This window comes from Brachycentrus maculatus, unplaced genomic scaffold (assembly GCF_059751285.1).
Source record: "Brachycentrus maculatus isolate JH-2025_06_01 unplaced genomic scaffold, ASM5975128v1 h1tg000027l, whole genome shotgun sequence".
NCBI lineage: Eukaryota > Metazoa > Arthropoda > Insecta > Trichoptera > Brachycentridae > Brachycentrus > Brachycentrus maculatus.
In genome coordinates this window covers 344,597-369,912 of record NW_028280781.1, presented here as the reverse complement: position 1 = coordinate 369,912, position 25,316 = coordinate 344,597, and the positions used below count along the sequence as shown (strand labels likewise).

At 31.0% G+C, this 25,316-nt stretch overlaps 1 protein-coding gene across 5 annotated transcripts in view; it reads right to left on the bottom strand.

The window, feature by feature from the left end:
* The window catches only part of unc-13 (protein unc13 homolog), a 480,145-nt gene that overhangs the window by 128,357 nt on the left and 326,472 nt on the right, over positions 1–25,316 (bottom strand). For 4 of the 5 annotated variants that reach the window (XM_088270432.1, XM_088270455.1, XM_088270448.1 and 1 more), the window contains exons 1-3: positions 16,078–22,205; positions 10,475–10,518; positions 1,275–1,365 (exon numbers count right to left, since the gene is read on the bottom strand). In XM_088270432.1, coding sequence (XP_088126558.1) covers positions 1,275–1,365; positions 10,475–10,518; positions 16,078–21,180 — 5,238 coding nt within the window. In that variant the 5' untranslated portion in view covers positions 21,181–22,205. Of the gene's footprint in view, positions 1–1,274; positions 1,366–10,474; positions 10,519–16,077; positions 22,206–25,316 lie in introns of those variants that run through there. The other variant, XM_088270463.1, reaches the window with a different exon arrangement.

Genomic DNA, 25,316 nt, shown 5'->3' with positions numbered 1-25,316 from the left:
AGAGATTTTTGTCTACCGGTTTTGAGACTAACCGTCTCTTTGTCAGAACAATCACAACTACAGGATTCAAATAATAATACACGTCACTTCCATATCACTACTCACTATGTGTATTCCATTCGTGTAAAAAGATAGTTATGTGGTAGTGACGTATAGTAAGTATTGTTTGCAAGCTATTGGAGTAATTGTCCTGACGAAGAGACGGGTACGTCTCGAAACCGGTAGACAAAAATCTCAGTAAATGGTTAAACACTTAAATTACTATCTTTTTGTAAGAAAAAATTTAAAAATGACTAATTACAACGTAAATGCTTTTAATATTAAAAATATTAATATTAGAGTAAAAATCATACATATTTATTTTCACCCTCCTTGGAATCGATTCCGGAACCTCCAGCAAGGGAATTAACCACTACACTGCGGAGACGATATCGTTCAAATTTTATCGAATCGAAGAAACATGACTTAGAACAAAGAACCTTCATATACATAGTTGGAAACAATCAAACACAATTATCACAATGACAAAATAATTTTGGAAACAGTTATAACAAATGTGAGGAAAATGTCAATATAGGAAGGATTAAAACAGGCAAGAAATAACACTTTAGGTAGAGACAAACACATTTTATCAGTACAAAAAAAATATTTGGAGAAGAACTGGAAGATGATTACAAGAAAACTACCTTAATTTATTTACAGCCGGATAGAAGGCCATGTAAAACAAGTGAATATAATTCCAATAAATTTGGATTACTAAATATGGATTACTATAAAACCAGCATAAAAGCTTCGAGATTTTTACTTATATCTTGAACCACTTCTAATTTATCCGTTGTACCATTGAAAAATAGCAATTCGACTTGAATAATTGCTATTCCTTTTCTGTATCATACTATTCAATTTTATCTTTGCGTCGGAACAAAATACACAGATAAATGTATCGCTCTCAAAAACGATTAAGCCGAAACCAAAATGAAATTTGTTCGATTAAAAAAAGGGTTTTAGATCTAAGGGTTCAATTTATTTCAGCATTCAATGGATGTTCTTTTTTGGTATTTAAAAAAATGGGTTCAAAGATAACTTAACCGGTAAAAAGATGGAATTTTATTTTGTGTATATTCAAAGTGTATAAATTGCCTTAAAGGTTTCAAATAGATTTATTTTAAGAAAATTGATGACTTGTTCATTTTCTTTTTTCGTAAGGAGAAAGAAGGTGTTTTTTTTTCTTTAGAAATAAGGTAAGATTTATAAAGAGATAAGTAGTTTCTTACCAGCTCCGAAACCAAAGGGATGGATTTTCTTCTTGGTCTAATGTCAGGCATACTGTCAATATTGCTGTAGAACGGATTGTCCCCGGGGTGTCTGAAAAAATGAAGAGGCAGAATATAATTAATGACTCCCGAAAATCCTTCAGGATCGCTCTAAGAAAATTAAAACTGATGAAATTGAATAAGAGTTGATTACATTGTACATTTTTTACTGCGTACTTAACTTTGGTATTACTTAACTCAACAAATGGGATCATTAGAGTCACAGCAGGGTGGATACAGTCCCGATTGTACAGCCTGTGTACGAGGTCATTAAGACCCCTTCGACTTCATACCTACAACTATTTATTTAAATATGTGTGCATACAATATACATATGTATATATGACAGAGTTATTCTTCACTAATGGCTGCCTGGGGTGAGTCGGTAAAAAATCGTTACGCGGAATTATTTAGTTTTGGGGGAGTTCAAATATTTTGGAATAAAATTAAATGAACAATAATTTTATCAAACATATTTTTATAATTAAAACGTAACTTTGTTTTGAAATCACAACAAATATTCTATTTTAACTAAATTATAATATCGACCGGTAGACATTATAATTAAGTTAAAATAAAATATTTATAATGATTTTTAAATAAAGTTACATTTTAATTGTAAAATGAAAAAGCACAAATTGTGCTTCAAATATAATTCATATGTTTTAATAAATCATATAAAATGTACATAAGTGTCAAGTTATTTAATTATTTACGTTTTATTATTTTTTAATAAACATTTCGAGAACGTATTTTAACTGTGGCATTGTGTTGTATATATTTATTTATTTCAACAAAGACACAATTACAAAATACAAATTACAAATCACAATAATGTGCCCTAACTGAGTTTTCGTGGGCCAAGGGTAGGTACATCGTACACTATTAATTTGTAAAATTGTGATAAAAAAAATGTTTATATAATCAAATACGACATGGCCGAATTATACGACCTATTTCAGATCTACCCACTTTTATTATCAACGTACGAATAGCTCTTTATATGTAGTTTATATTTTTAATGAATTTATAGATAATGGAAGCAGCTTATACAACTTTATTGCATAAAAATCTTTTTTTGTTTTTAACCAAAAAGATATGTGTTAAATTATATTTGATGTGTTTTCGATCTTTGTTTGTTACCATAAAGTATATTAATTGAGAATTGAGTGCTTTGTGTGGTTTTAGGATCCAATTTTAAAGTTTAATTTTTACCCGTTTGTGAATGTATGTACATAAAACTATGATAAAAAAAACTGCATATGCGAACGTTATTAATTGAATAATTCTTCTCTAGCACTGATTGGGCGCATGTAGAATTTCATAACCTAGTTTTTTGTTGTTTCTGATGCTAACATCATATATTGCTTTCGAATATATCACAAAACGAAAATATGATAGGGAATATTGAACATTCTCGAGTGACATTTATTGGTACATACGAGAGAAATATCAAGGATTTTGCGATTAAATTAAAACATGTGTCGTATAACGTTTGGTTATTCCCATATACATTTTAATAAACATTTATTAACAATTTAGTATTATTTATCCTATTAGACCCTAGATTGTTTGTTCTGTGGGCGATAAATTAATAATATACATAGATGCTGGAAGAGAGTTGCGTCCAATAGACAGCTGTGGAAGTGCGAGAGGAATGTCTCTGTTTAATACTGGACATAAGAAGAAGATTGAAGTTTGTTTAAAAGTTTCAATATGAGATAAAATATCTATCGTTTTTATTATAAAGAATTGGCGTAAGCTATAAATGCTTTAAACATTTCTGAACTGTTGGCGCCACTATCAGCCATACTTCAAAATCCAAAGCCTCTTATTTAAAGACTTATCTGCAGGTAGGATAGTAAGGATTTGAAATAAATATATGTAGTTTACGATACAAATAACACATACATACATATAGTTGAAAAATAATAAATATTTTATTTTGCAATTGGCGGGAATCAAACCCGCGACGTCGGTTTTAAAGTTGAGCGGTTACCAAGGCACGTGATTCGCCGAGGAGAAATCTTGAAGCAAAACATGATTCCTTTGAAAATATATGTTAGTAATGGGTGTTTATATAATATTTATAAATTACAATATAACGGAATAACATTTTACTACTGAAATTTTAAAAACTATGTCAGCTAGAGAGATTTATATAGTCATGAAACAAGAAAAATTCGCTTATAAATCACAAGTCTTTTGATAATTTGAATAGATGCTTACTTCAAAATGTTTTCAAAATAATAAAAATATAGTAATGAAAGCCTTACACACGTGTATTAAAATGATAAATGTATAGAGTTATTGCCGGGCCTAACAACGTAGACTTGCTATATTAGTGTGTTTATATTTATGCCCAGAGAAGAAGCTAGTATGCATCTTTCAGTATCAATTTACGTGAAGGCTCATGTTCTAGCTCGCACAGCCAACATTATTAATAGCTTTTCCTGAAATAGCGATTGCACTAGTATCGACCAGATAAAGCGTGCTATTTCCTTTGTACGAATCACTACCTTTCATTCCTCAAACAGAACATATCGCGCACAAGCTAATAGCATTTAAACCGTTTGTGAATTGATAACTGATAAAATCGTACAAACACTATGATTTGATCAGACCTTTTCACATATAAAAGGTCTGAAGAAATTATTATTTGCTTCAAGCTATCTTATTGTTGTTCTTCAAGTTAAATTTATTGATTTTTTTACTTTAGTTTTTCTTGGTAAATACCACTTTTATAATTTACGGATTTGGCGTTTAATTTGGAGAATTCCATTTTAATTTATATACCAAATATTGAAATCAAACACTGATATTAAGAGTCTAAATTGTATTTTATTATTAAAAACACATTAAAAATACAATTGTAATTTAAAATGTCAAAATATTAGTTTCAAAATGACATAACAAGGCGAAAAAAATTCACAATTTAAAAAAAATGAGTTTTTAATAAATAATACAAAACAATTTAATAGACTCTTAAAATAAGTGCTTGATTTTAATATTTAATAAACGTTTTAAATACCACTATCAAAAAGAAAATCTTTTTCGATATGTGTTTCGATGCATTTCGCACCATTTTCAAATACCGTATACGGTGTTTTTTTTAATGTTGTGTTATATGTAGAAATATGAGGGTGTTCGAATTTTCTCTACGTCAACAACCCCGACCGCCATTAGACGAAGACATCTGATGAAGAATTTGTCTGTTAAAACACCCCTGAAGATTTGAGTTTCCCACAGGAATGTTTGCTTTGAGACTAAATTATTATCAAACTTCCACAGTTATGTTGTTATTCAGAATATTTTGTAACCTTTGAAATTAACGAGGGTTTGTTAAAATTTGAGATAAAGGAGTTGATGATAATTATTTTCATTAAAAGGTATCGATATCTTAGCAAAAAAATCTTGGATTATCGTTTAAGTTTCAATCTACGTTTAAGCCTTAAACGTAGACTAAAAATCCTAGACTTTAAGGGAAAAATAATTATTCATTAAAAATAGAGGAATTTTTAAACATATATTTAGTAAATGCTTAATATATATTTATTTTTAAATACCTACGTTGCTTAAAATACCTTCGAGCATTTATAAGCATAGCATTTTTTCAAATTATGGCAATGTTGAACAACAAAATTTGTATAATTTTTTTCTTTTAACCCTTAGCTGCGCCCATTGCTGCATGGACCACTTTATCTTGTCTTATATTTGTGAAAAATCATTAAAATTCATTTTTACTCCCCTGGGACTTCAATGTACTGAAAATATTTTAAAAAAAATTAACCAAGTAAAATTAAATCATTTACACAGCTAAGAAGAATAATTATTTCTATTTCTTTGATTTATTATTATACTGTTTTTTTATTTTATTGCATCTTGTTAAAAATGTACAAGATGAATACCTACTAGCAAATCTCAAAGATTTCCGCCATAAAGTATTAACATGTTCAGTGTAAAATTTACATGTTTCCTTAGATTCTAGGGGTAATGGCGTCTTACGTTGGAATAATTTTCGAGCGGGATCCAAGCTACCTGCTTTCTAACTTGTAAGCTATTCGTTTGTATTTCGTTCAGGCCACCTACCTCTTTTGCATAAAATATCAAAAAGCGAATCGAAATATTCGGTTTACACGGTGCGAGATGATTGCGAGTCAGGGACAGTTTCTTAAGTATATTTCAGATACTTGTGCAAATGGTATTCTGACAGTTAAACTCGTATAGATAGTGGACAAAATTTCTCAGAAGGAATATTTTTGATCAAGAATGATTGGTTGTAATACATATCTTAAAATGTCACCCACTTTATAGTATTTGATGAATTAATAAAAAAGTTTTACTTGATACATTTCACTATTTCTTTAAATAAGTTATGACAAGTGTTTCGATTCATAAAATTCCGTATGATAAGAGATGACACAAAGTGTTTGATTATGATATTTTAAAAAACAAAAAATAAAAAATAAAAAAAAACAAGCGTTTAGCCCAACCCAATAAGGATCACAAATAAAAAAAGGGATTTGGATTAAAATAATCTATTTTTAAAGGTTTTGATGATAATCCAGTTTCAATATTTAATTCTGAATTCACGTACAAATATGTGTGCATGAATTAAAATTCAAAGGTAAAAATTATCGTGGATTATACACGAATATTACCTGTCCAAAAAATTGTGACGTTCTTATAATTTTCGGATTTGTACAAAAATTAAAGAAGATTCACAGAAATATTAAAAAAGTGGAATAAATCACTGAAATCTGTGAATAATTGTTCGTTATGGAAGACACGCGCTTCTTTTCTTGAAAACTAGAACTGGTTTGCACCGTGTAAACTCAGCCTTACATTTGCAAGAATAATAAAATATATGATAACGTGTGTAGATATTATAGTTACCATGAGTAAAACAACCGTAAAAATCTACGAGTTATATTATTTTTTGGTATAATACAAGTACAAATGTGTCGTCTTCTTTCAAAATCCGCTTGATCCAGTTTTATAAGATTTAAAAATAAATACTCCATTGGAATGCCAATGGTGGGTTTTATTGTTTAAAAAGTTAATATTTATACTTAAAAACCCTGCTAAAATACTTGAAAACAGCATTGTATTTTAAATTTCGCTATATTCATGGCCTAACTTGCCTTCTGACCCATATCGGCCAATCAGAGAGCGGGGATAGGTCAAAAATTAAGATGACGTCATTACCGGTTTGTGTTTCGTGTTTTTTTTTAATACCGAATAATTTTCATAAAAAATGGGAAAATTCTCGATTTCATATTATTTTAAATAGACAATTCTTCTAAACATAAATGTTCCCTGAAGAATTTTGCATTTTTGGAAAAAATCGACTAACATGGATCTGGCGGGTTTTGAAAGCAGGCGACACAAATCATGCTTATGTTTTGTTTGTGTGATTGAGTTACACATTACACTGTTGTTTGTTGCCAAATTACACCATTTTTGTGTCCCTACATGCACAATAAAGTGGCAAGGGTGGTTTTATTATTTTCACTTGATTAATTCAATTAACTGAAGTACTTTTCTAAACGAACCGCATGAGGCGATACAGGAGTAAGTAGGTATTTATTTCTGCTGTGTTAACCCTTATTACTGTTCAAAGTTCACCCAACTGCTCTTGATATTAGGTTCAGTTGAATACACGATGAAGTTTTAAAGGGAAAAAACCCATACATCCAATATATTACAAATATGAAAGATTACATATGTATTTTTTCCAACATCAATCTATTACAGCAAAATGCTGTAAAAGAGATTTCCTTATGGATGAAAATTATCTTTTTGGTTATCCTATATGATCAATGTTTAAACTGTTAACAAGCGTAATTGTTTGATAAGTCTTTTTATAAATTGATATTTAATTTAATAAATTAAATCCTTATCCTAGACCACGGACTAGTTTCAATGTATCTTTATACAGAACTATATTAAAATGTACAACGATAAGAAAAACTTACATTTTACCAAAAATGTTTACTTAAAAGATTTAATTAATAAGTGCAACATGTTTCTTGAGAATTTTACACAAAATAAGAACATAAAGTATCGATAAAAAATAAGATACATGCTATTTGTTACTTCATTATTTACATATGTTGCCTCGGTCCTCCCTATTTATTGAATATTCGTCGTAAATTCTATGAATGTCCCGTACTCTAGGGTAAAAACAAGAGAATTTATTAAAGAGCCATGATTGTAGGTGTAGATGTTGCGATTTTTTATAATTTTTAAATTATTATTTAACATCGCGTAATATGATGTGCATCGAAATACTTTTCATAAAATAATTATTGATATTGACGTTTGATTTTCGATTTTTAAGTTAATAATGAAATTTTAAAATGATATCGAGCACATCTAAACTTGTATAACAAATGAATAAATAGTATAAAGTAAGTTAATCTTAAATTCGATAAAAATTTAAAATTAAAGAAAATATAATATTGCTGTTGAGTGTATCGAAACACGTGTCCCAAGATAGTATAATAAGTATCGGTATTTACCAAGTAAATGTTAAATTATAAAATTATGTTTTTTTTTACCGAGAAGTGATTATCGAAGCAATTAATTAAACAATTGTGACAAAATTAAAAAAGTGAGTTAATTTTGAGTGTGTCCAAATACTTGATCACAAATCTGGATTATCTCCGATTAGGAGTTGTTCTTAAATAATTTTTTTGACGTCTTAACATAGGTGAGGAAGAATATGGAAGTCTGGGTACTTACGGGACTTCCGACCTTCATGGCTGGTTTATGTAATCACTATACACACGTCTAACATTATGATTGACAACTACACTATTAAAATTCTTGGAAATTCTAATTATATTGAAATGCTCAGACTTCCATTTTTTTCTTTATCTATGTTGTGATGTCAAAAAAATATATGTGAAAAAATAAGTAGCTATTCCTAGACAGTTATTTTTCGCCGCCATAATTATGGCGTCGTTCACCCATACGAGATGGATTGGACTGCGTTACAAGTAAACAGTGATATCCTCGCTAGACGGACATGGTACATCAAACCGCAGCAGTGGTAGGAAGCTATACAATCCATCTTCCGGTTAGACAAGTACGAGTAGTGTGGTAGCGGTACAAACAACGGAACAGTCGGGCTCAGGTGCAAAATCCTCAATATCCGCTCCATCTGATTCAGTTGCCGTCCGGAATTAGTAAGCATTATGCTACAGATATACGGGGCACAATTTCGCTTTATTAAATATTCACATTTGACGTATCATGACAGTAATGCCGATACACGGAAACACGAGACCAATAATGTACATGAGAAAAAACTAACTAACTAACTAATTATCACGCCGCTTCCCCGCAGGGGTAGGCAGAGAGAATCGAACGCCACACCACTCTGTCTTTGCAAACATTCTTTGCCCCTTCTACATTCATGCATCTCCTCATACATACCCGACGATTATTACGACTCCTGACCCGGCCGCTTTCAAGTATTTGACATACCTGATTGTGCCAAGTTTTCCTCGGTCGTCCTCTGCTTCTTTTTCCAACTACATTCGCTCCATAAATTTGTTTAACCGTTCTTTCTTCACTCATACGCTCCACATGTCCAAACCATCTCAACACACCTTTCTTAATTTTATCGATAATGCTTATCTCAGCCTTACATTTTTTCCTTATTTCATCATTCGAACTCTATCAAACATCGTTTTGCCACACATTCGTCTGAGGGATCGCATTTCGACTGCATTCAGTCTGCTTTCATCCTTCTTTTGCCAACTCCATGCTTCGCTTCCATACATAAGGGTTGGAATGAGAATGTCAAGAAAAATGTATTTTTTGTAAATGTATCAAGGATAGCGATCTAAGGTAGTGACATCTGAACGGAGCCTTAGGAAGATAGGAAATATTAAAAGCGTTTTTTTAGAGAAATGGATAAAGAAAACAAATATAGCGAATGAACCGAATAAAAAGAAGAATCTTTTATGAAATCATTGAGTACAGAAGATTGGAGAAAATAAGGTATTATCACTATCATAAAAGAGAGGAAAATAGTAGTAAAGCAGGCGTCACGTGTTATATTTACACTACATAATTCTTCGACACTATATATACATATATATATATATATATATATATATATATATATATATATATATATATATATATATATATATATATATATATATATATATATATATATAAATATATTATGTAACGATTTTTTTTATTTAAGAAAACTAACTATGAATAAAAATGCTACAAGAAAATTGACGATATATTTCATTAAAAAAGTTTGTTTGCGGAAATTCTCAACAAGCCCATTTAAACAAAATCCGCGAATAAAGCTACGAAAAGTTTTTCAATTTTCCAGTTTAAAACTAAATAAAATATCTCTCAGGAGGCATAAGAGTTAGAACTGTATTTACAGGTCACTGCTATTAACATACTCAATGCACATTTTAATTATTCCTGTAAGACTTCGAACACAAATGGTACCAACAGAATTTTAATTGATTGTGTTTTAGTACTTTAACGTAATTTAAATTTAAGTGTGTCCTGGTACTCAAACTTAATTTAAATTGTAAGTTAGTTGGCATGTTTAAAAAGCACACTTAAGATTTTTTCTATGCTATGTTTATTGTTATCTTCATAGTAGATTGCCTTTCTGTTAAAAATAGAAGTACGAGCTAATGAACTCACAATATTTGACGATATACCATAATTACTAACGATAAACTCATATGAAATTCATGCCCATTTTTTGGAATTCATAACCTTGTAAAAGCGAAAAAGGTAAGAATTATTTTTAATTGTAAAACTTTTTATTTAAAAAATATATATTTTTAAAACGTAAGTAATAACACACAGTAATTTTTATCTGAAAAGTTCACGTGTTCCAACGAGCCATAAATATTTTTCATGTTTCAATGAAAATAAAACATAATTTATATCTATAATTTAAAGTCATGCATATTTCGTGTTTTTATTGTATAGTTTTTATGATTTTTGTGAATATTTTTTTTTAGCTATTTAAAATAATTTGATTTTTATTTTATTTTACGAATGAAGTTATGAAAAATGAAAAATCGGTTCACGAAACCAAAACTCGACTACCAAGTTGTAATGATTAAAAGAAAATTACGTTTTTAAAAGGAAAAAAAACTCACCCATTAGCTCTACCGCTTGAATCTCCAGCGCCGCCAGCTCCATTCTTAAAAATAAAAATAAAAAAGTAAAATTAATCAACAGGGAAAAATAATAAAAAAAATAAAAAATGTTTCAATCGTTGCGAGAGGTTATCATTTCTTATCCACAGTTGTTATTTCTTTTTTAACCAACGATTTATTTACTAATATTCTTTTTTTAACATTTTCTTTTTTTCTTTGGTAATATTGCATTTACGAATTGCAAATATTCAACCGAGTTTAACATCTCACAACGATGAAAAATTATCAAAAGTAATATTTTAAATAAATGTAAATCTTTATTGTAACATGATTGCTCACAATTGACATCGTATCACATCTAAAGCACTAATGAGTTACATTAAATACATATTTCATTATACATTAATAAACGCATTCAGCTATCAAATCAGGAAACGAATCACAAAGCTTTTCGATGCATAGATCCTAAGCATAGTACACGTATTAAAATTATTATCATTTTCTTTGAAAGAACATATTAAAAAACATGTGAATAGCTTAAGTTTTCATTTATCAGATAAAAATTATGTTGATTACATATCCAATTTAAAAAGAAAAATTTGTTATACTTTTACACAAAAATTACACAAAAGTCATCTATTTTGTAAAATAATTTAAGGTTTTTATGTCTGTTTACAAATCACGTAACAATACAGTAAAGAAACTTTCATATATTTGTACAATTGTATGTATGTTATTTAGAAGCAATGTTTTTTAAACTAAATTATATAATAATATATACCTAATCGGTTTTTTGTACGTAAATATAATAGATTTTTTGTTACAAATTTCTAAAGTCACTGAAATTTTTGCCTAGATAGTTCATGTATTATAAATTTATCGTGATTTTTTTCTAATCTTTGACGGCAAGATTTAATTATTAAAATAATAGTTGTATTACAACCTCATAGTATATTATCTAAAATTAAAATACCTTGCCAGTTGTAAACTGTTTAAAAAAAGTAACATCGTTATAAAAATCGTGTTATTTTTTATTATTTATTGTAAGTTCAAATTTTAATTTTGGTTCATAAATTAATAAATAATACGACTTTATACAAAATAACAAACAAAAGAAAACAGAATATTTTTACTAAGTAAAACAACATAACATGAATGAATTATCGATAGTTAGATTACTGCCTATTTAATACATGTATAGGATTATATGGGTTGTTATATTGTTATAATATTGTAACTATAGTTTGTAATTATTATATACATTCAAAAGCTTTAGGCAGTTTTGATTTGTCAATCGTCTTTTTGGGATATTAAAAATGTGTTGTCGAAAACATTATTTCATAAAATTAAAGCCATGTTCCATAGTATCGTTTAGTAAGTCCTCAACTATGGGAATGATCAATATTATCGGGCACATAATGTACATATTACTTTGAGTATTCAAATAGGAACGTATTGTTCTATGAGCTACGATTAAAAAAGGACAATTACAATCAAATAAAAAAACGGTTTAATATAACAATTGATCATCAATTTTAACAAGTACAAGTAGGAGTAAATAGATTGACATAAACGTTTTTAGAAGCTCGGTTATTAATTACTTTTAATACATTTCAAAATGTCGTAATATAGAAATATGAATACCCATACAAACTTACAAAGTACAAAATTTTAGAAGGTCAATGTCACTACGAATAGGTAAGAAATTGGGAAAATTCATTTCACATTAAAGTATAATTTATTATTGGATTACATTGAGTAGCTTATTGATTATATCAACGATTATTTAATTAAAGAAAAACAAATGTATAGTAGTAAAAAAGTGTAAATACTGTTTAGGTTATTTCAGTCATAGATTTTACTTTAATTTGAATAATACTATGTGAATGCCTTGTGATGTGTCTTAATGAATTACGTTAATAGTTATTTTCTTTCTATGAATTAGAGAAGAAAACTTGTTCAAGAAGTTCATTTTTTAAGGAAAGTTAATAAGGTTTCTAGAAAATAAGTTGTCTAAAAAATTAAAACAAATGAAATTAATCAATTGTTTTTAAAATTTCTTCTGATAGTAAGGTCGATAAACAATACTTTCCGAAGAATAACTCCATAAAAAAGTTTCGGGCGTTATGCTTCATGGACTTTTGAACTGTATATATTATACTTAAAATTTGTAAATATTTTTTGATCAAGATTGTCACGATAAAACAAATCGCTCATCTTTTGGAAAGCTTTACGTTTTCTTGAATTCTAATACTAATATTGACATTTTATCTGTGCAAACCCAGCTAGTCGTCTTAACACAAGCGGTGCAAATTACACTTTTAAAGCACGCTATCATTTATTTTTTTCAAAAAACGTTTTCAACTCCTTATCGGTGTAAATTACCGCATGTCTAAGGTGTACATTTATAACATCCATTACTTAATATTATCTTAATGATTTAATACCCTTTTAAGGTTTACAAAGTAAAATGAGTTTGAGGGGGAGACTTGACATATTTTATTAGTAATATCAACCCTACAATATGGAATAATATTAATTAAACAAAAAAAAATAAAAGAGTTTGAATAAGTTAAAAAAGCATTTTAAATGAAAAAAAAGGGCTTCTTAGATGTTTGCATTCATAAATGTATACTTAAAATACAGTTTTCAGTAAAATAATACGAAATTATTAAAATTTTTACCAAATAAAATACTTTTTAAATTAATTATTTATTAATGAATTGAATTACTATTAAATTTATACTTTTTGCACTCGTTTTACTAATTTAATTATTTATTAACACTCTCCTTACCATTCATTGTTAACTTTATGTAATTCCACTTTAAAAGAACACTACTTCGTGATTACCGGTTTCAGAAAAATCATTCCTGTGTTAAATAACTATATCACGAAGTTAAAAATTCAAAATATACAAAATATAATTATTTATTATTAAATTCAGTTTTTATTCAATAGAATAATTTAGGACTCGTTGCTTTTGCAGAATGGTAAACCATGACATTCTCGTATTAAGAAATCATTGAACCATATTGCGCAAAATTTGTTACAATCATAAAAAAAGGTACCAGCAATTCGACGAAACACATAAAAACGTTTTATACACCCCTTTTATTTGAGAACAGGGGTAGGTTCATGAGTGTGAAATCTCATTTTCCATTGTACGTTTCTTTTCAACCGCAAGTTATGTATTTGAAAACATACAAGCAAATAAAGAGTCTCGTGGAATATGAAATGAACATAACATACAAGCTGCAAGCTGAAAGATATGGTAAAGAGTCGAATTTACAACAACGATATGAACGATACTCTTTGTGAGAGAAGTGCAATATATAGAGAACGTGTCATGAAATATGAGTGCAATACATTTTACTGAAAATCCAACGAAAATTTTATTTCAGATGTTTTTCTTCGTATTATATTCAATATTCACGAATGCACAAGTTTTCTATGAGCCAAAGTATATATTTCAAAGCAAAAGTTTAAAAAAGTTTTAAAAAAAAATTAAAGTTGAAATAACGTTTCAAAATGTTGTAAACTTAATAAAATATCTGAAAATAATAAATACGTAATAAATTAAACAATTGTATTTTTTTCTTCAACATCGACAACTGATGGCAGAAAGGGAAATAGTTTACAGTGATAAAAATAAATAACAGGATTTTTTATTGAGTTTAAAATTAGACATGGGTCCTTTTGCATATTAACGGTCAACAAAGTTGAAAAAATACTTAATATTTAATACAAGCATTTGGATAAATAGTAAAAAGAACATATTACAGATTTTTAAAATTTATTTTTAAATATGAAAAACCTAGAGAAATACACAAATTAATCTTTTTAAAATAAGGAAATATAGTATTTGTAGAAAATCGGTCTCTAAATTATTAAAAAAGAATATTGAAAGGGTTCATATTCATAACTGGTTTAACATGACTTCAAAAAAGTCATAAAGTAAAAAAAAACACACATTTTATAGTACATCAAGTATTATATTATTACTAGCACATACTAAAAGTTCTACATATTTGTTATGTATTTTTGTATAAAAATTGAAGCTACAATATTCTGTTTTTGTTTCATTTAGGAAATTTCCATACAACGAAGCTAATTCCGTCAAAAGTGCGTGTTACCTTTCTGAGTGAAAACACCGTATTTTCATAAAAGCACCACTATTTTCTAAAGCTACAACAATAATTTCCCTACCAGTTTTTACAATTAAATATTATAATACTATTTGCTATAGTTTACAACTAACATTTCACAGTAACAGCAAAAAAAAACTTTTCATAATATCCTTAATTTCCGAGTACCTTTGAGGAAAGAAATCCTTCATCACTCTACATAACTCAATAACCCGCATGACGAAAATTAATAAATTGTTTTTTTTTTTTAATAACTAGTAATTTTAATATTGGAAAGACATGTTATTTTTCCAGCAGTAAAAGCAAAAATATTTAAAAATAAATATATGGCGTGGATATATAAAAAATGAAGTAAAAAATCGAGTTTACTTTGATATAATAAATATCTTAATAATTTAGCCAATATGACAATATGTATATGTATGTATCTATATATTTCATTAAAATCTCATGTACTATTTCAATAGATTTAATAATTCTTTAAATGAGTAAATACGGAATTTATTAATGATTATAGTATTGAAAGCTTTATGAATGATATGCAATATTCATGATTTGAACTAAATTTTAATATGTTTATTTTTTGGAAGCTATGAATGGATGGATTTTATTTTGTTTTAAATAATCACGCATTTTGTCCGTTCAGAGCTTTAAAAGGTATTACTTGTATGATGATAACACTATAATGCATAAATATACAAATATATATTATTACTGAATGTCAGTAAGGAATATAAAAACAGCAAAGTCTATTTTGAATATTAAAAGCATTGTCAACTTTGTGGTATGGTGAGATAACACTCTCCTTATCATTCATCGTTCACATTGTGTAATACCACTTTAAAGTAGTAATACATAAAGTAAACGATGAATGATAGGGAGAGTGTTACGCCAAAGTGTTTTTGATTGCAGTGATGTTTCTTGAAGGAAAAGCATTTTATATAATAAAACAGTAAAAATGTAGTTTTTCCATATTAATTTAATTTGACCAGCGATCTATGAAATACGGTCGCTGGTCAAATAAAATAAATGAGAAAAAAACATTATCGTTGATATTTTATTATATAAAGTGTATATGCATTTTAAAGTCACTAAAATATAAATAATGTTAAGCTTTCAAAGTTTTGAACAGATTTTACGAAGAAAAAAAGACATTTAATTGTCGAGATATTTTAATGATGTTCCTGTGGAAGCCATATTCATAGTAAATATCAGTAAAATTTATTGCAGAAAAAATATGCGAAATAAAGAGTGTTTCAGACATTTATTTGAAGAATTATAATATAATTTGCAAGCTGCAGGTTCACCATTGCATGTAAATAAACATAGTCAAACAAAATTTTAACAAGACAAACAGTTGGTAATATCAACATCAACTACAAACAGTTGGTAACATTTTAACTCTTAACTCTAATTTCGTAGAATTTTTGCATAAGATAGCTTACGCTAGTACTAACTTTATCTTTCTCTGTTGCAGCCGCCTGCGCTGTCTCTTGGTTGCTCTTCTCCTCAGCTTTCCTTTCCTTGAGAGTCTTAAGGAGCTTCCACTTGCTGCCCAGTGGACCATCCTTCTGAGCTGGTGGAGAAGTCGGCTCAAGTTCAGCAGCGGATGATTGTATAGCTGCAGCGGGAGTAGACTCCTCCTCCGCTTCCTCGGCACTTTGCTCTCCAGGGCTGTCAGGTCCTGAAGTTTCACCCGAGGATTGATCTCCATCGTCACGTCGATCATCTTCTTCTATGTCACTTTCTTCTTGTTTAACGACCTCGACTTCTTCCTGCTCTTTTAATTCGTCTGCCTCTTTCCAAGTTTGATAATCTGTCACCCGAGCAAACTCTGCATACGCCGACTTGGGGGCTGTTAAAGGACTTTGATTTCTATTATTTCGTCTTTTAGCAGATGCGACGGTTTCTTTTTTAATTTCATCTGCTGTTATTACTCCTTCGATGGGTTTTCTTTTAATTTTCAATTCTTTGAGAACGAAAGACATTTTTTCTTTTACATCTTCACCGGGTTCGAATGGACTCGAATCTGTTTCAAATTCTGGTACTTCAGTTAAAGGTTCATTTCTTTCTATATCCATTTGGGATTGTCGTTCCATCTCCTCCAGCTTACGTAATTCATAACAATACCATTCGTCTTCTGAATCTATACTATCTTCTGTACTTTGCCTTCGCGATGATACTCTAGATCCACTTCTCCAAGAGTGTGTACTTCTATTATCTTCATCGTCATGTCTTGAAAATGGAACGTCAAGGCTTTGTTGATGCCTAGGCATAAATCTATTTGAGTGACTTCTGATGCTGTGGGCTGATGGACTACCTTCTGGTATTGGTGAAGGTTCTTCTACTGATAAAGATCGTACTATTTCAGGAGGTTTAACAATTTTTTCGATTTTATATTCACTTTCAGTATGCGGTTCTTTTATTGTTTCTTCAGTCTCATCAAATGTTGGTAAATCTTCCGGTTTTTGAGTTGGTTCATCAGGACATATTTGATCATCAGAAATCGAGGATGACTGTCGTAAGCGATATTTTCCTAAAGCTCTAGAAACTGCGAATTCCATGGAACCTCCGCTCATCCCGTATGACCGACTTTCGCCACCAGATTCATCTGAGCCTTCTCTTCGCTTAACATCACCAATAGTTGCAAAAATTGAAGAAGATCCACTTTGACTTCCTGAACTTTTGTTTCCCTCTTCTTCTCCAGGAGCATTGTCTGACAAATCTGTCTCAGGTTCCGTTTTATGTCCATCAGATAACTGATCTCTATCTTTTGAATGCCTTTTTTTTATTTGTGCGAATACTGGTTGGGGTGGTGAGGTTTCACTATAGTTTGACAATATTTCATCATTTTTAGGAGGAGAATCTCTGCTCTTTGTTTTTTCGTTTTCTTGTGGATCGTTTGCCTGTGGCATCATTTCAAACTGTGGTTGTGCCAAATTTTGAGATTGAATATTAGCAACTTGTTGACTCTGTTGCTGAAGTTGTAATTGTTGAATTTTTTGTTGTTGGTCCATTTTTTCTTGTTGGCTAAGCCTTCTTTGTTTTTTGTTAGATGCTATTCTGGCAAACATATTATTATCAAGTGGAGTATCAGAAAAAACGCTATCACTGTCTTCTGACTGAGCACTAGACCGGCCACCTGACCATTCGTTTTCTGATGTTTCAGGATCAGATAAAGATTGATGACTGCTATGAGTTTTTCTTTTGGCCTTTTGAAGTATACCTGACATTGTCGCCACTAAAGGATATTTTTTCTTTTTCCTTGGTAAGGGTGCTGTACCTCTTCCCTTCGGTGTTGGTTTGGGCTGTTTTTGAACTTCTACATCATCTCTATCTACACCTGAAGGTAATGATAGCGATCTATTTCTTTTAGGTAAGTGTAAATCTGGTAACCAATTACTAACAGAACTCATGGCTGACTTAAGTGATCCTCTTTTCGTTTTTTTCACAACTTTTTCTTGTGTTTTAGCAGTTTTTAAGTCTGAAGAAATTGATAAATATCCTGAATGAGATACTAAAAGACTACTCGTATCGTAATATTGGTCACTGGGTTGTTGATGCATTGCTTGTTGTTGTTGTTGTTGTTCATATAAATTTCTATTTCTTAAGTCTTGATCACCCTGTTGATGTTCTCTTTGAGTCCATCCTCTTTGATTTTGTTGATCAGATCTATTGTCATCTGGATTTTGAAACATTTGAGCATTTTGATAAATTGGTTGATTGTTATTTTGTTGTTCGAATTCTCTCTGTTGATGCCGAAAGTACTCTTGTTGTAGTTGATTTTGGTATTGCTTCGTAGCTTGCATATTCAAAGCCATGGTTTGCGAGGTCATACTTGCTGTTGTATCCATAGAACTGGATGTTGAATCGTGTGGTAACTGTGATCCATCAGAAGCTAACCACGCAGCAGGATCATTGTAATCTTTCCTTGGCAAGTTAAAAGCAGCTGAATCATACCTCACTGATGTAGGATAGTACGATAGAGCATCAGTTATATTTCCCGATGGAAACATGGTTCTGTGCATTGCATTTCGATATCCTTCATGATTTGCCAAACCTTCACTTGGCATTGATCCTACTGAAACACCCCTAGTAAGCGGTTTTCTGTTTGGAAGAGCATACGATGACTGTTGAGTGTGTAACGATGTCTGTGCTCTATAATTAGGTTCAGGTGGATACCTATGGGGTGATACTTGTGGCATTTGCGCTGGGTCATTGTATGACTCGATAACATCAGGATAGTTTAAATTTTGAGAGCCTGTAAAATTTGATGAACCAGAAGTATACACAGTTGTGAAAGTTTGTTGCCGATTGCTACCAGCTACGGAATAAATTGCTGGTTGTTCATTACGGTAGTAATAGTCGTTAAAAACAGCTGAATTGTCTTGGTGTTCTGGTACTAAAAATGGATTACTGTTTTCAACTCTACCAGCGCTTAGCTCGGACATGTATTGTTCATATGCTTCAAGTCCATTTTCAATTGGTTGCGGTGATTTAACAGTTATAAATGCAGATGAATGATGACCACTACTCATAGCAGAGCTACTGCGCTTAGGATGATTTACAAAGGAATCAGTATCAGTTTCTGTGTATCTTTTTGGTTCGGAGTAAATAGGTTGATTTTGAATAGGGTTAGGTGAAACAGCTCTGTGTTGTTGCAGTTTATGGTGTTCAGTTAAATGTGATGACGTTGAAGAAGTTTTGTTAGTTCTTGGGGAACCAGGACTTTTTTCTAAACTCGACCAACCACTCATTGATGATAAACCTGAGTCAGATTTTGCTGCTACTATATTAGCGGGATCTTTTTTTACATGTCTCGGGGAAGTTCTTGGAGATTTTGGAGATCTTGGACTTAGTCTACCATGATCATGTGGAGCGCTTAATGTGTTAGGTTGAGTAGTAGCCGTCAAATAAACTGGAGATGGGCCTCTATGTGGTCCAGGAATCATCGTTATTTCAGGCATAAGAAAAGTTTCACCACCATCCATTGGAGCAGGTGGAGGTGGACTTGGAGACGAGGAGGAGTTTCTACCTTCTGTTATTTGTACACTTAACCTGCTTGCAGACTCAATATATCCATCTTGACGAGTTCTCATACTTTGTATTGATAATGTAGGCGACACTGGTTTTTCGGTAGATTTGATTATATTTTCAGTAGCAATATTTGAAGCGGAAAAATTATTGCCGTATAATTTGCTGAATTCAGAGTCTCCATATGAATAAGATGAAAGATCAAATCTTTCTCTCGAAAGAGCTCCAGGAGATTTCGGAGGTTTAGAATGAGAATCTGCATTTGCCACAGCAGAATTATATGCTAATCGACCCGTGACTGTTGTGTATGGTTCAGTAGATGCTGATTTATCTACGTGATATTTGTGCCTTGGAGACGTAACATTGGGAGATTTAAACCCCCCCGCCATAGCATCCGCAACTTCTTTGTCAGTACTGATGGTACTATCTGCTATTGAAAGGCGCGAAGAAGAGCGATTAGTAACAGGGGGTGGTGGGGGAATTGCGGCTGGTACGCCACTTGCCGCGAGTAACATTAGTTCTTCAATGCCTCTTGACCCACTACTAAAGCTCCAATTTTCGGAATCGGCATATATTTGACGTAATTGCTCATCAATTATATTACCGTCTTCAACTAAAGTTCTGGAGTCAACTTCTTTATCATCTTTCATTTTCAGCTGTACATGTTGAGGACTAATCAGTCTACTTTTCAGTTCTTTGAGGTCTTGAGAATCTTTTTGTAATTTTGTTGTCAACCTATCTAATTCGTGTAATTTTTCTATTGCTATTTGGTCTATGGAGCTCAGTCTAGAGAGTTGAGCTAAATCCCTTTCACTCACACATGGGGAGTTTCCGCGGTAATCTTTGTAATCCATTGCGCTAAAAACTTCTTGTCGCTCATCTTCGAGAGCTTGTTCCATTAATTCTCTGACTTCGTCTTTCACTGCATTTGGATCATCCATATCCTCCGGATCTTCCCATATCATATCTAATTGTGACGGTGGACGTGAAGGTTCATTACATACTAAGTCTTCGCGATAAGCGCGATTAAGACTGCGGTAGAACGCTTCGTCCGAATCAGGAACAACAAGTTGAAGGTCTGACGGATCAACATCTCCGTCAATTAGCATTCGACCCGCTATTCCAGTGGCATCGATACCCTCTTCTAATCCATCTTCTATAGTACCGTTTCCTAATATTTCTCTAATCACTTCAAGTTGCCCGAGTCGTGTGGCCGGAGTCCCTCTTTCGGCTGTGTAAAAATCCAAAAGATGCGCTATGACCCCTTGTTGTTCGCACAACAACCCTTCGAGTCGTTCTAATCTTTCCCACATTTTGATATACTCCTGAGACAAGAGGTCCAAAGCCCGCCACGCGTATTTGAGCTCGGTTTCTAAGATGTTGAGTCGAGTGCCGAGACGTTCCATGTAGTCGCTGATGATGTAATCCGACTGGCCTCTATAGCCCGGTCCACCCGCAGCCTCTTCCATCCCGGGTAGGGCCACTGCTCCCACTTCATCGCCTTCTTGTAGCCCTTGGCCCTCCATTACCTACCACGTATCGAGAACGTGCTATCAACTTGAAACATAACAGTTCATGTTGCGGTAAAAACAATACAACAATTTTACCGAATAAGTTTTTAAATAATTTTTACTATATCTTTCACTATTTCAAATAAATATTTCACTAAGAGTTTTAATATTTTATACGATAACGGGAATATATATTTGGAATTTTCGATAACAATCACTGATATGCTACCCACTCGCGAGCCATGCCATTTGATAATCAACTCATCTCGTTTGATATGGTTTTCGTTGCACTTGGATTGAGAAACTTCCCTCAGACAGTATGCAATAGGGAGGGGGTGCGAGCGGGCGGCCCGGAGCGCCACTCGCCGCACATTTTACTTTACACATTGCAATCACATTTTTTTTTATTTTCCCATTGAATGTACCGAAACACTTTTGAACTAATCACACCATTTTGGTTTGGCAAAATGATTTCACTGATACCATATTACGTGAGGAATGTTTATTGGATTATTTAACTTTGTTTAAATGGTTCTTGAACTCATTGAAATGATCTGTAAAACAAAACAAAAACAGAATTAGTAATCAAGTAAATTTTAAAAATATTTTGATATTTACCTTTCATTAACATCTCGATTCAAATTCTCCACCTTACTTGGTCCAATTTTCTTACTCAAATTTTCTTCGTCATATTTTCTTTCAGCATTTCACTTCTAGAAACCTTATGCAACGCATCAAAGAAGGCAATATCGAAGATGACAATTTTTTTTTAATGGTAAGAAATTCTGTAACTCGACAGAAAATACACAATTTGATATTTTGACGCAATGTTTTGGCAGTGGTTATTACCGAATACCAAAAAAGTGTGTGTGTTTTTTATTTGAATAAGCAATATTCGATGAGATACAAAAACAAGTTTTGACGTTTGATTAAGATGAAATAATCGCTAATCGTTAATGGTGAAAAACCTGGCAATCCAAGATATAATCACAAGAATTTTTCTTGTGACCATCAAGGACGGTGGTACTTCCCCAGGACGACAGAAAAATACTGTCTACCACCTACGTTTAGTATAAGCGAATATAATTTAAAAAAATATAATTAACACAAAACTCTGCTGATACTAAGCGGCATATTTTTCAGTCTTTGTGAAATTTATTAAACACTTTTTTACCAACTTTTATTTTTGGTATTATTATTTCAACCGGTTTCGACAAACACCTTACGAATCCATCCCTAAAGAAGGAACGTATTTTTCGTAACCAATCGGAAAATTACAACATAAGTAATAATAAAATAAAAGTAACCAAAGTAAAAGTAGCAAAAAAACCTAGGCAAGAGTATTCGAGATAGAATAAGAGACACCAGGATCGGGGAAATATGCGAGATCGAAGATGTCATTAGGTGGGGAAGGCAACGAAGGAGACAATGGTATGCGCATGTGAGGAGAATGGAAGTATCCAAACTCCCCCACCTCGCACTATACGGCCAACCCCATGGTAGACGACTCCCAGGCAGACCACAAAAGAGATGGGTCGATAGCTGGGAATCGACATCGCAGGAGGCTAATTCCTCTTAAAAAGAGGCCACAAGGCCTACAACAGGATAAAAAGAAGAAGAAGAAGACAAAACCTATGTTTGTATATGCATTAACCTGACTATTTAATATTATACGTCCTTAACGGGATATCAAAATAACAACGTTACTTCACGACGACTGTCCAAAGACAATAAATAGCTTAATAATAATAATAATAATAAGCTTAATAATAAAAATGAAAATGGTATTTCTGGCATTTCTCATGTGTGTGATATAAATCCAGGATTTGGACCTCATATGGTTATATATGAGGTTATATATGGACCTCATATAAGAGTTTCTGCTTGGTAAAAAGCTTTTTTACGTCTCACCAATAGATGTCTCTAGTGAAGTTCTAGTGATTCAAGAACAAGGTTTCTTATATTACAAACAATTGGTTCATATATATAGAACTTCCAAGAATTTGAGTAGTATGGTTGTCCATAATGGGTGGAATTGGTGAATGTTACACGTGTGTAAAGTGATCACTTAATCCAGCCTATGACGGTCGTCAGCCCCGTAAATGCCCAGACTTCCATATTCTTCTTCATCTTTGATGAGATGTAAAAAAAATAATATAATAAATTGAAGTATGATCGTGTTTTGTTGTGTTTGTTTATAATATATCTAAATCAAGTGTTCATATTATTTTTTAAAATACATAAAAAATTTCAACCCTCTTTGTATACAACGGACTTTGAAGAACACCCCCTCCCCCAATTAGTCTGTTAAAGCGAGATTTTACTGTACATACAAAACACATAGTTTAATTGATGTTCTTATTTGTAATATATGTGTATGCAAATAAACGCATAAACTGTTTTGAAAAATACAAATTAATAAACGTATCAATAAAAGAAGAGTAAAAAATCCACTTTGCTATTGAAGCAAAACAGAACTAGAGCTATGCTTTCGCTTCGACTTCACAATTAAAATACAAGTGGGACTCTCGGCGGGCTTAAAGTGAATCCGATTGGGAAAAGCTCTTCCACAAAGTGGTTTATTTTTTGTGCTCGATCTGAATAAAACCCAAAAGGTCTTCACATACTCCAGCTGTTTATAGGATGAAAAAAGAAGCTTTTCGACCATTGTTTTACAGATGGCTGAAAATTTGATTTGTTGGGTGTACTTAAATGGACCCTTTGTTTTTATTTCAAAGGATATTTATAAAACACCTGATAAGGATTTCTTTTACTCTCCAGTGACTTTCAAGGGTTTTTCAAGAACCTTGAAAAAATGTAGAATAGAGATAATCGTCTATAAAATCTTATATTCGAACCATTTAAAATATAAATTATATCTAATACTTCATTTTATAGCAATTTGATTTTTATGAGAAAGCTTCTAATGTCATTATATATGGAAGGTGTTAGAAGCAAACGATTTTTTTATAAAAAAAATTAATTGATAAAATAAACATGTTTTGTATCATATTTCAAATATATTATAAGTTTATTATTTAATATTATTTTTTGACATCTCATCAAAGATGAAGAAGAATATGGAAGTCTGGGCATTTACGGGGCTTACGACCGTCATAGGCTGGTTTAAGTGATCACTTTACACACGTGTAACATTCACCAATTCTACCCATTATTGACAACCACACTACTCAAATTCTTGGAAGTTCTATATATATGAACCAATTTAGAAACCTTGTTCATGAATCACTAAAACTTCACTAGAGACATCTATTGGTGAGATGTAAAGAAGCTTTTTACCAAGCATAAACTCTTATATTATATTATATTTATATTACTCTTATATTTGATGAGATGTCAAAAAATAATATGAAAATAACTCCTGTAATTGGAGATAATCCAGATTTTGTGAACAAGTATTTGGACACACTCAAAATGTTGTTTATTATTTAATATATAAATATATCTATTTATCAAAATTAATTTTTTTTTAAATAAATGTTTTATATTTTTGTAACACATAATTTTTTAGTAACAATATTTATAATAGATTGTGTTTCTTTTATTATTTTGGTGGATACTTTTTTTCTATCAGAGAACTCTAATTTTTCCAATAAATAAACTTATGTATACACATACACAAATAGAGTTAAAACTAACTTTTTTATACATTTAAAATAAACATTATTTAAATTCTCCAATTTTAAACAAATATTTACATTACATTAAATAACTGTGTATGAATAAATGATAGTACAAGTATCTACCACAGTTAAAACCACCATTTTTTTGTGACATGTTAAATACAAAGTTTTAGGAGAAATCTAATCAATTATTCATTTTATTGTAAGAAGTTCATTGTAAAAGGAAAACTGTGTTATTTTATTAGAAACGATAGTATAATAATATAGTTATAAGCAATTTTTTCTAAAAAAGAAACGTGCTAAAAGTTATGTTGAAGGATAAGAATATCAAAGTAAAGGCACTTTTATATTAGTAAAGGGCAAAAGGTTAACCGAAAAGGGAGAAACTTTCTTAATAGTTATTGATACCAAGTAAAAAATATCAAGAAGTACCAAAATGTTTTATTAGATTATCAAGACAACCGAAAACTTAGTAAGTAAATAAATTCAAATATTTTAAGTCACTTA